General features: G+C 30.8%; 6 protein-coding genes across 6 annotated transcripts; 2 read left to right on the top strand and 4 right to left on the bottom strand.

The window, feature by feature from the left end:
* Positions 1–228: 228 nt before the first annotated feature.
* HAP2 (transcription activator HAP2) lies at positions 229–786 on the top strand (the record flags this gene model as incomplete). The annotated part of the gene is made up of 1 exon (XM_046077043.1): positions 229–786. One exon carries the CDS (start codon positions 229–231, stop codon positions 784–786), a length of 558 nt encoding a protein of 185 aa, XP_045934750.1.
* Positions 787–940: 154 nt separating this feature from the next.
* On the bottom strand, positions 941–3,808 carry CSE1 (importin-alpha export receptor; the record flags this gene model as incomplete). The annotated part of the gene is made up of 1 exon (XM_046077042.1): positions 941–3,808. The coding sequence occupies one exon, from the start codon at positions 3,806–3,808 to the stop codon at positions 941–943; it is 2,868 nt and encodes a 955-aa protein (XP_045934749.1).
* A 413-nt stretch (positions 3,809–4,221) lies between these two features.
* On the bottom strand, positions 4,222–5,067 carry DOC1 (anaphase promoting complex subunit DOC1; the record flags this gene model as incomplete). Its single annotated transcript, XM_046077041.1, has 1 exon — positions 4,222–5,067. The coding sequence occupies one exon, from the start codon at positions 5,065–5,067 to the stop codon at positions 4,222–4,224; it is 846 nt and encodes a 281-aa protein (XP_045934748.1).
* A 412-nt stretch (positions 5,068–5,479) lies between these two features.
* KAP114 (karyopherin KAP114) lies at positions 5,480–8,530 on the bottom strand (the record flags this gene model as incomplete). The annotated part of the gene is made up of 1 exon (XM_046077040.1): positions 5,480–8,530. The coding sequence occupies one exon, from the start codon at positions 8,528–8,530 to the stop codon at positions 5,480–5,482; it is 3,051 nt and encodes a 1,016-aa protein (XP_045934747.1).
* Positions 8,531–9,210: 680 nt separating this feature from the next.
* Positions 9,211–9,789, top strand: ANK1 (ankyrin repeat-containing protein ANK1; the record flags this gene model as incomplete). The annotated part of the gene is made up of 1 exon (XM_046077039.1): positions 9,211–9,789. The coding sequence occupies one exon, from the start codon at positions 9,211–9,213 to the stop codon at positions 9,787–9,789; it is 579 nt and encodes a 192-aa protein (XP_045934746.1).
* Positions 9,790–9,921: 132 nt separating this feature from the next.
* On the bottom strand, positions 9,922–11,094 carry TAD1 (tRNA-specific adenosine deaminase; the record flags this gene model as incomplete). The annotated part of the gene is made up of 1 exon (XM_046077038.1): positions 9,922–11,094. The coding sequence occupies one exon, from the start codon at positions 11,092–11,094 to the stop codon at positions 9,922–9,924; it is 1,173 nt and encodes a 390-aa protein (XP_045934745.1).
* Positions 11,095–11,669: the final 575 nt, after the last annotated feature.

Genomic DNA, 11,669 nt, shown 5'->3' with positions numbered 1-11,669 from the left:
GTATGTAAAAATAAAAAAAAAGACTATAGCATTCATTTCTAAAAAATACAAAAAAAAAATCAAAATATCAAAAATGAGCTAAAAAAAAAAAAAAAAAAATAAAAAAAAAAAAAAGGTACTAGCTAAATATTAATGCTACAGCTAAACTCGGAGTAAAGAAATAACCTATAAAAACAAAAAAAAAAAAAAAAAAAAAAAAAAAAAAAAAACTAATATTCAATGGCCATCATGTCTCAAAATAATACTATACAAGTAACCGGTTCAAAGTTGACACTGGACTCTAATAATGATCAGGAAACGGGACAAACTTCATTACACGCCCAAGCATTTAACGGAAACATGGGAAGCAATAATACCATTAACAAAGGAGAACAACAGCAGGCACCAGAGGAGAAAACTAAAGAGCAACCATTTTATGTTAATGCTAAACAGTATAATCGAATAATTAAAAGGAGACAAGCTAGAGCTAGATTAGAAGAAATACTACAAAGAAACCTACTTGAAAGAGAAAGAAAACCATACTTGCATGAATCGAGGCATCGTCACGCTATGCGAAGACCAAGAGGACAAGGTGGAAGATTTTTAACATCAGCAGAAATAAAAGAAATGGAAGAAAAGAAAATAGAAGATGCTAAACAATCATCGGAACACAAAGATAATACTTCTAACCATGAAGTACCTAAAAATGAAAATGGCAATGACGTTAATAGGACCATTACCGAAAACTGTAAGACTAAACTGAAAAAGCCCAGCATTATAATAGAGACAACAACAGAAAATTTGTAATTATCATTAACTATATTAAATAAGTTAACAAATATAAACTAAGTGATTTTATTTTTAATTATTACTTTACATAAACACATATTCAATTTTCTTTTTTTTTTCCCCCTTTTTTATAATGTTTCTCAGTCTACATGCATATATATATATGTTTTAGCTAACTCAAACCCAATTGGATCAAACCATTCTTAGCATCTATACTTAATTGGTCCGCAAATAAAACCAACAATGACGAAGACGAACTTAATTTCTGCGCAATATACACTTTAACACCATCTACTAAGTCAATTTGAGGTAACGGATCATATGGTTTTTCGGAAATACTAATTAACTTGCTAAAACTTGAGCCAAATGTTGTAATTTCCTCCAAGTTTTCCAAATCAACATAATCGTTTTTCATATTGATAACACTATCGGAAACTACAGTGGTAATTATAACATCCAAGGTCGATGGTATCAAGTTGGAATACTTGCTATTAAAAAGTTGACTATTAGTAACAATATTCAAAGCTCCAATCAAACTAATCTTACGGTCCAACAAATTGCCAAAAGTAGGGATTGTTTGGATGACAAAATTGTTCCATATTTGAGAAAAAATACCATCCTGCACTCTATCAATAAACTCTACAACAAAATCACCGCTCTTCTTGGTACTTATAACACCTAAAAATACAACAAATCTCTTTGTGTATTTTTCTGTTCTTGAATTTTGCAAACGCTGGAACAATAAAACCGTGATCTCCTTCAAAAACGGATGCAAGCTTTCCATTGGAATATAGGTAATTATATATTCCAACAATTCAAACCCGTAAATGTCAAACGCTTTGGATGATATTAATCTTTGGAAAACCCCCAAAACTGGAACCAGATCTGGATATATTGTGTTGTCACATTTGACAAAATTTTTCAATAATCTTGTAACAGCAGGGACATTAGCCTTCAATTCCCAAATAGCAGGTGACAATATTGGAGCTGACAATTGACAGATGGAATTCGGAATAGAAGAGCCAGATGGCAAACTCTCCAAACAGTATGCGATCAATTGGAAACTATATGGAATAAATTCTTGTACATCTTCTTTTAAAATCTCTAACATTATTGGCATCATTAATTCAATTTCTTGGCTCAAGTTTCTAGAATCATTATATTTTATTATAACACCTACTGACTCAAAAATATAATGTGTAAAGCGCGGGTTCGAAGGGTTCTTTGCAATAATGCTAATAATTTGTAATAATTGACCTAATAAATCCATAGAAATATTGTTGGCAATATCTTCGCCTATTAATAAAATTCTAAATACTGTTTTCATTAAAAATTCGTTTTCTGCCAATTTTTCAGGAGTGGTTGAGTTTTTCATAATTAACTGAAATAAGTTGACCAACAAAAGTTGGGCGCTGTTAGACAAATCGGATTTAGTAAAAATAAACTTGGTAGAACTGGCACTTTCTCTAATCGATAATATCCTCTCAATGGTGATCGCCGCGTAAGTGTAAACAATATACTCAGAGTTTTGCAAAAAATTGGCCAAGACAGGCAATAACTCCACTAATTGAGCCTTATTCAATTGGTTTCTAAAAGTGTATATATATTTAATTGCATCAACCTTCAAAATTGGATTAAGGGAAGAATCATTTTTCAAATCTCCCATGATATGCTGAGTGAAGAAATCAACAACATTCAATAAATTATTAACCAAAGTAACACCAATATTGGTAATGTTTCCATCCACTGCAATTGACACAAATAAATAAACAGAAAGATCTTTGTACTTCCAGTTTGCTGCCGGATTCTCTTGATACTTAATAAAAAAGTCATTAATACGATTCAAAATAACAGAAGTAACCAATTCTTGGTTCCTTTCCTTCAAAACCTTCAAAAAATCAGTGCATGAACGTCTTCTAGTATCAGAATCCGAACCTTCTAAATCTCTTCTAATATACTCAATTGGATCATCTTCAAACAATTCCTCATCTGATTCATGTAATGTGATGTTAGGCAAAATAATCTTATCCACTAGAACTGACATCGCATCTTCGCTATTAAATGTTTTGAAAAAATGAGGAATTCTTGCCACTGAAGATAAAAATAACATAGACTTTGAAACTAATATATCATTTTTGGCCTTGGGTTGCAATTTTGTCAATAGTTCCCAAGTAGACGAGATAAAATCGCCAATTAACGGATTGAAAACATCTTCATATCTTGTTGTGTACAACTGAACCAATTCTTGAATTGAGGACTTAACTTTACTTATAATACTTGGATGCTCATCGTCATCTTCATCTTCTAATAAAGGATTTTGATAATCTAAATATTTACGCATAATTGTCATACCCACTTTGATGTTATCTTCAAAACTCTCAGGAATGTCCTGGCAATTTAAATCATAATACAATTTAACCAAAACTGATAATACCTCAAATAAAAGTTCTAGTTTTGCTTGGTTTTGAAAATTCTCCGTGATCTGCTGATCAACATTTTGTAATAATTGGAAAAATGGGACAAAAAATTGCTCTAACACCATTTTAATCTCCAAAAATAAATCATCAGATCTGAACAAATGCCTCCAACGTTTAAAAATAGAATGCGCTACTACTAGAACACCCTTATTAGTGACCATGTCATTTGCCGTTAGTTTAGATACTAAATCAGAAATCAAAGTGGACCATGTCATGGGGAAGTCTGAGTCAGCTATTGTAGAAATTGCCTCCCCAATTTGAACTTGTAGGTTATTTGGTAATGTGATCATTAATGGGATGATCTCCTTTTTAATCAATTCTGAATCGCTAATTAAATGGTTACCATCTTCGTCCACCCATCTACGCTTTATCAAATTTTTGAAAAAAACTGCACCAGCTAACCTAGTGGAAATCGGAAGATTAGTGGAAGATATAACATGTAATAGGGTTAAAGAGAAACCCGGCTGAGTTTCCAATGCCTTTAATTGGTTTTCTGCTTGTTTGGAAGTTGCAGCAATAACAGATTGTGACAATAAATTTGAAACTGTATCCAAATCAGACATTATGTTTAATATTTTTTGTCTATTTTTTTTTCTTTCTTTTTCAAAAAAAAAAAAAAAAAAAAAAAAAATTAAAAAAGTAAAAGAAAAAAGTTACATTTATTCGATTTTTGATGCTAGAATCATGTGTGAAATAATATGAAAGAAGAAAAAAAAAAAAGGTAGTTTGCCGTTTTTTAAATGGAAAAAAAAAGAAAAAAGAAAAAAGAAAAAAAGAAAAAAAGAAAAAAAGAAAAAAAGAAAAAAGAAAAAAAAAATCACAAGAAAATTGGCGGATAATCAGCTTCGCACGAAAACATTTTGGAGCTCTCCGAAAAACAAAATGTGGTGATAAAAATTTAGTCCGAGCCAATTAATTGACGGAAATCTTTTTTTCTTTTTTGATTTGTAATCTTATAATAAACGACGTATACATGCTATCTAATAAATGCCTCTGATTGTAGTTTAAAACTGCTATATGGTGCCTCTACTATCATATCTGTATATTCGTTATGTCTTGGAGATAAAAACTTTATTCCCCTTAAATGTGCATCTTTACCATTTTGATGATTAGATTTTATTGTAAATTTGGCATATTTGCACTTTAACAAATTATCACCTAATCTATTATTATTAAACTTAAGCAATACCCAGCCGTTAACATTTTCCATTTCTAAAGTTTTCAAATGCGTCATGTCAAAAGAATTATGACCAGCATATACACTAACTTCAAAGGGTGAATAAGATTCGTCTAAACTATATGAAAAAAATAATGCCATAATCGAGATTTCCATTCTTTTGCTAAAATCAATTTCTATAACATGAGGCAAAACACCATCACTTTGCCAATAGGTTGTAGGATTGTCATCATAAATATTCTTGACTGGAGCACTTGATTTTTGTGAAGTTGCTCTCCAAAACCCCAAGTTAGTAACGTCAACAAGACTAAAATCTTTTTGAAAATATTTCACACCATTAATATATCTTTCAATGGCCGCTTCAGGACTGAAAACTTTTCCATCTTCCGTTTGTATGTATGAATTTGGTTTAATTACAGTATTTAAAAATGCAATATTGACATCTGCTACTTTCTCAGTATCATTTTTTTGAGGTACTTGGGGATCATTTAAGATAGATAACAATTTTGGATCTTTTTCATCTAATGACATCGTTGAAGTGGATAGGATCCCTTTGTTTGCTTCTGTTTTGTATACAGATATTAGATCAGGTATTGAATTTTTTATTAATGCAACAATATGGTCATCACTGTCGCAGTAGTCCATTATGTATATATATTGTGTGTTTCTTTGTTAGAACCAAGCTGACTTTTGTTCCTTTGGTTGGTAATTTACTTTATTTATTATTTCTACAAATACATTTTATTTTTTGATATGTTCGAGAGTGTTCCAAAGACTAAGCTGAATTAAACTTGAAATTATAAAAAGGCAAAAAAAGAAAATAAAAAAAAAAAAAAACTTCTATTATCCTTTTTTTTTTTTTTTGTTTTTTTTTTTGTGTATATTTTTGGATTTCAACCTTTACACATCTATGATGTACTAAAGACATCATTCGTTTTATCACAACAAAACAAAAAAACACACACACACACACACACATTTTGAAATTCATTATTCATTGATCTTGGGAATTACATTTTATACACATACACAAATAACTAAAAGGTACTATTATGAATCAAACTAAGGTTTTTGTTAATAATTTTTTGTCTTTTTCATCTAAACTTTGGTAAATTATAGAAAAAGAATTTGTATTGTGAGATGCTGCCTCTGTAAAAAATTGAATTAATAAATCTTTAATACTATTACTATTAAGTTGTTTGTTAATGTTTTCGTCACCAAAATCATTTATGTCTTCAGCGCAGCCATCAGTTTCCTCATAATTATCTTCCTCATATGCATCCTCATTTATAAATTCCTGCAATCTTTTATAATCCAAAACATCATCAACATCCTCCCAATCATCGTTTTCTTCTACACCTTCACAATTTGACTGATCTTGATGATTATGTAAGGCCTCTTCAATACACTCGTTCTCAACTTTTTTGCTCATTGCAGTTTGTAAACCCAATTCAGTGACAAACAACTTAACAATTTTGACCGGTACGGATATTTGAGTAAATTTAATAGGCATTTTCCTGGACATTGATCTAGTAATAATTAGGTTACCTTCATAAGGTATAATATCCCCATTTACCACAATGTCATTGATTCTTGGATCTTGTAAGAAAAAAAGCTTTGATAATGAGATAATATTTTCCTTAATTTTCCTTTCTCCTCTTATAATTTCAAAAGCCTCCAACCATTTTTGAATGACCAATTTTAAGGCGTTTTCATCGTTATCCAAATTAAAAGAAGCCAAAAAATCAACAGTCTGCGATGGGTTTGTGCAAGTTAAGTAACAAAAAACAAATATTAAATTTTCAGTGGTGGAAATATTTTGCACTTCAACAAGTTTTTTAGCAGCAGCTTTTAAAATAGATGGAATTATTCCCTGTTCCAATTGAGAAGTAAACTTTTTTAAAACGGAAATAACCAAGATACCAATATTCATTGCACCAGAATCAGAACATGAAAATAATCGTTCTAAAATTTGCAAAATAGTTCCCAAGTACTTTTGTAGACTTGCTACATCAGAGTTACTTATACAAAAGGATAAAGCCTCGCTACCCATTTGCAAAATACCGTCGTCTTGAGATATCATTAAGACATTGGCCAATGGACTAAAAACAAATTCAATTATAACAGTAGGTAAGTTGCCATCGCTAGGTTTTTTCTTCATAAAAGAAGTTAACAACTCTAAAACTAGAGTTAGTATGGAAGAATAATTTTCGGTCGCACCATTCATGACTTTGACAAATATTGGCATGCAAACCTCAGAAAATTGTAAATAGGTACTAACATCGACATCTTGTAACAAAGTTTCTAAGCATTCTTGTGATTCCATAACCACTTGTATATTATCTGGGGACTTGGACGAAACCTTTAAAATAAGTTGCAATTCATTGTACTTGACGCTTTTAGTTTGTTCATTGCACGATGTTAATTTGGATGCAGAATTTAAAGATTCTAGTAACATACCAGGTGTGTCTTCTTCTGCATCTTCACTGAGGTTGTTTATAATTTTTAAAATATCTTGTTCCATAAAAAATGATAGGTTAGGGCCCAAAACCGAGGGGAGTTCCACAAAAGACTCGTAATACGTAAAAGAAATTAAACTAGAAACTTGGACAATAGCTGAATCACTGTCATTGGCACTTTTCAAAGAGGCAAAAATAAATTTTTTTACGATGTCTTTGACATTTGGTAGTGAATCCATAAACCTTTCTATAAATCTGGGTATCAACAACCACAGTCTTAATTGAACAAAGTTATTCAAATTCTTGGATTCTAAAAGTTGAGAAAAAAAGTTTAAAAGATTTAATAGCCTATCAACGGGGATACGTGGATTGCTCTCTGCAGTATCCTCGTCTAAGTTTAAAACAATAGATTCCAATAAAAACAATAACGATTCAAAAAGTTTCCAGTCATTATTTAAAGCTTGTGATTCAATCTTTGAAATGATGGATTCAAAATACAAATGGAACGCTTTGGGAACGACATTATTCAAAAAATCACAAATTTCATCTCTTATAGTGAAGGATGCTGATAATTCTGTTTCCACAGAAACAAATTCATTCAAGTCAGCAGTCCAAACATCCTCCTGTTCTTGGGTTATTTGAGCTAAAGAAATAAAAGTGTCTATAATAGAGTTAATCTGTTCAATGTTGGTAAACCCATTTTGCAAACTAGACGCAAGGGATATCAAATTAATGCAACATTCAACAAATTCCGAAGAAAGGTCCTTCTGTGTGTTATATACATTGGCAAATTCATTTAAATCTTTCTCCATTTGAAGTATGAGTTTTTTTTTACAATCACTAGAAAAAACTTTGATCCCAAAAGTTGTTTTAATAAATAACAAATCAATGGAAAGGTTAGATTTGAAAGCAAAATATTCTGAGGTAGGATTAGTAAAATTTTGATCGAAAGTCAACAACTGACAAAATAAAATTACAATTTCCTTTAAATGTTGATTGATTGCATCTGTATAATTGTCGGCCTTGGGTTCTTCAAATTGTAAAGCACAGGAATGATACAATTTTAAAGCAGCACTTTTAGCCTTTAAAGGTAAATTTGAGTCGTTCAAAACCTGAATGATAATCTTGATTGTTTGAAAGCCGATATTTTCTTCATAAAACATCGAATCGTTTACCACATCATCAAATATTTCATTCAGTAACTCTAAGCCGCTAATTGATCCATTATTAATAATTGCGCCATAAATAACAGAGAGTAGATCAGGCCATTGATCTGGAAAATCTACCGCTGAAATTTGAACAATACAGTATGAGGCACTATTTTTAATTTTAGAATCTTGAGAATCATCTAAGCACAATTGCAATAGTACTGATCTAATATATATTTTCACAGCATCATCTACTATTTGGGGACCTTTAAATGATTCAAAATCGGTGCTCCAATACATAGTGACCAATTTTCTTGTGGATAAAAGACAAAACTGTCTTGTAGATAAGGACTGTGTTGAATCTGAGCCTAGTTGTAATAACTGTTGAAAAATCACACTTGGGTTTACAGAGCACTGTGTAAATAGGGTATTTTCTGCGTTTTCTCTTGTGAGGTTATCAGAACTTTGAGCATTAGCTATCAATTGATTAAAATCAAGCATTTTGTGGGTTGGGTGGTGGTAAAGTATGCTTCCTTCAATATAGTGTAAAAACTAAGTTATTTATGAAATTAGTGTATGGTTGTGAAGTAGTAGGTGAATTGATTTAATAAAAGAGTTAAATCGGAAAGGGGAAAGAAAAAAGAAAAGCTCTCCAAGGGAATAATAAAATAGATTGCTGAATGATTTGTATATTTTTAATGTACTTGAAAGGTAAAATGAAACAATGTGGAATAGAAAATAAATAAATAAATAAATAAATAAATAAATAAATTAGCTGGTTTAAATGGTATAGTTTTGAGTGTGTGGGTGTGGGTGTGTGTGGGTGTAACTTAAAGAGAAAATAAGTCAGCATCTTTTTAGTTTGTATCACGTGACCTTTTTTTTTATTTATTTTTTTTATTTTTTATTTTTTTTTTTTTTTTTTCCAAGAAAAAAGTTCTGTATTTTATTTATTGAATTTGTACTCCCCCTTTTAAAAAAGTTTAATTTTTTTTTTTTTTTTTTCTGTTGATAAATCTTTATAATGCAAGGCCCAACATCTTGCCAACTCACAACTAAATCTCGGTCAATTTGCATATATAGTTGTTATTACTAAAATAAACATTTAAAAAAAAAAAAAAAAAAAAAAAAAAAAAAAATTAATAACAATAATAATAATAAAAATTATATAATATTTTAAAATGTCTCACCCAACAACTGCTGAAGGTGCAACTCTGACTGAACAACTACTAGACTGTTCGAGAAGAAACAATGTTGATTTATTAGACTCTATTTTTGAAAGTTTAAATCATGACCCTCATAAAATTGCTGAGCTAATCAATGAATCAAAAGATCCGTTGGGTAACACTTGCTTACATTTATGCTGTAAATATGGGTCATGGGAAGTGTTAGACAAAATTTTAGATCAAGAGGGCGGTATAGAGATCGATCCCCAGAATAATATAGATGGAGACACTCCATTACATGTAGCAGTTAGATATTCCTTAACTGAACCGGAACATGGTACCTTCATTTGCCAAAATTTAATTGATTGTGGTGCAGATGCTAGAATAAAGAATAAAGCTGGTGAAAAGCCTATAGATCTAGTACACGGCGATGACCTGGACGATTTAGCAGATTTATTACAAGGTGCTGAAATTGCAGCAGACGAAGGACCTAACATTGCTGCCGAAAATGTAGATGATGATGACGATGATGGCAACGATGATGAGGAAGATGATGATGACGATGATGACAGTGATAAAAGTAATAAACATTAATTGAGTCCTTTTTTTTCTTTTTTTTTTTTTTTTTTTTTTTTTTCTTTTCCCTATCATCATGTCTTTATTAAGTATATATTGTAACTAATATATTATTTGTGAAGAAATATATATGTGTATATGAGTAAATTACTAGCAATCATCCATAAAAGTTTCTATCCATCCATCAGAAGATAAAATATTTCGTGCCTCATTTCTCAACACGCACCTTTTATTTAAAGATAGTTTAAATGACAAGTAAGATTTATATGTTTCCTTGGTTTCATGGTCATTAAAAAGCTTCTGCCATTGGTGATATCTCGAAAGAATTGATTCACAATTTTTCCTTAAAGGCCTTTTGCCCCTAGTGTAATATCCGTTTCTAACACCATTTAGTATACCATCTTGAATAAAGCATTGGTTGTTGTCGATATTCAAAACACAGCTGCACATAAGACTAGCCTCTTCGTCACTTTTCATTTTACGATTAATAAAACATTTTGTAGTGGATTGAAAATCTATAGGATGAAAGGTGTCTATACTACTCAATCGACGGAAACTTCTTTTCAATTCTTGTACATTTCTAGGTGTTAAGTTCGGTACTATGATGGAATCAAGATATACGGGACTTTCCAAATAAAAGTAGGTGAGGGCATTACAAATTGATAAAACTTGTTTTAAACATAACTTATCGCTGCAAGACTTAGAATACGTAATTTTGGAGTCAGCTCTTCCTGGTTTGGTTCTAACAACATTTTTTTTTTTATAATTGAATCTTCCTCTAAGAATCGTTTTGATATCAGCATTGACATACTGCAGTACATTATCATCAGTAAAGTCCCGTATAATGTCTATAGTCTCCGTGTTTGCCCCTTCTTCTTCTTCTTTTCCTTCTTCTTCCATACTACAATCGCCGCAAGGCAATTGTGATATATACAGCGCAAATTTCAAAGTATCTTTGATGCGAAACTTTCTATACAATTTCGCACCTGGCTCCACTTGCTCTGTAGGTTCCAATAAGTATCCATTCTTGTTATTGATTTGCATCAGTAACACAGTGTTGAAACCCCTTAGTGCCAAAATTTCGGCATGGCAATCGTGTAAGATTCTGCCATTACTTCTTTGTAATTGCGAATTGGCTGTGGCCTTAACACCTGTGGCAATTGATACAGGAATATAGGCATCTGAAGCTGAATCATACGCAACAATACCGGCTAATACAGTCCATTCCTTTATTCCATTTGAGCGTATACATGGTTTTAAATTTTTATCCAAGTTGTTTTTATAGCATGTATAGACTGTTTCAGCTATGCAATCTGGATCCATTTCTACAACTTCTTGGTTAAAATTTTTTTTTCTTATACTAAGGAGGAAGTCTATAAGTAAATGTTTGTATTAACAATTCCAAGTAATTTACTATTTGCTGTCGGATAAATTTAATAAAACCAAAGCTAAATCTGTAATAATTCACGTATAATAATGATTAAAAAAAAAGAAAAGAAAAAAAAAAAACGTTTACAGTATTAAAAATGTTTGCTATTTTAGAAAGTCCCGATTGTGTGTATTCCAGAGTTGAAAACCGCGCAATCTTTACCAATTTCTGGATATAAATCATGGAAGAAGAAGAAAAAAATTCATATTCCTTGATAATCTAGCAAGCAATAAGTATCCATGAATTATTCTTTTTTCAATTTTATTTATTTGTTTATTTATTCTTTGTTTCTTTTTTCTTTTCCATTACTTGGAATTATAAAAATAAGAATAAAAATGGCTTTTAATGCCAAGGGATAAAACGTCAATTCATATTAAATTCACCGTATAATCAATTCAAGAAATTAAAAAAGAAAAAAAAAAATCTAATTTCTTCCATATTCAAGGAAGAACTACAATGACAAAAAAAG

The sequence above is a fragment of the Saccharomycodes ludwigii genome, chromosome III, assembly GCF_020623625.1.
Source record: "Saccharomycodes ludwigii strain NBRC 1722 chromosome III, whole genome shotgun sequence".
Taxonomy (NCBI): Eukaryota; Fungi; Ascomycota; class Saccharomycetes; order Saccharomycodales; family Saccharomycodaceae; genus Saccharomycodes; species Saccharomycodes ludwigii.
Note: the sequence above shows the minus strand (reverse complement) of the source record. Positions and strands in the feature narration are given on the sequence as shown.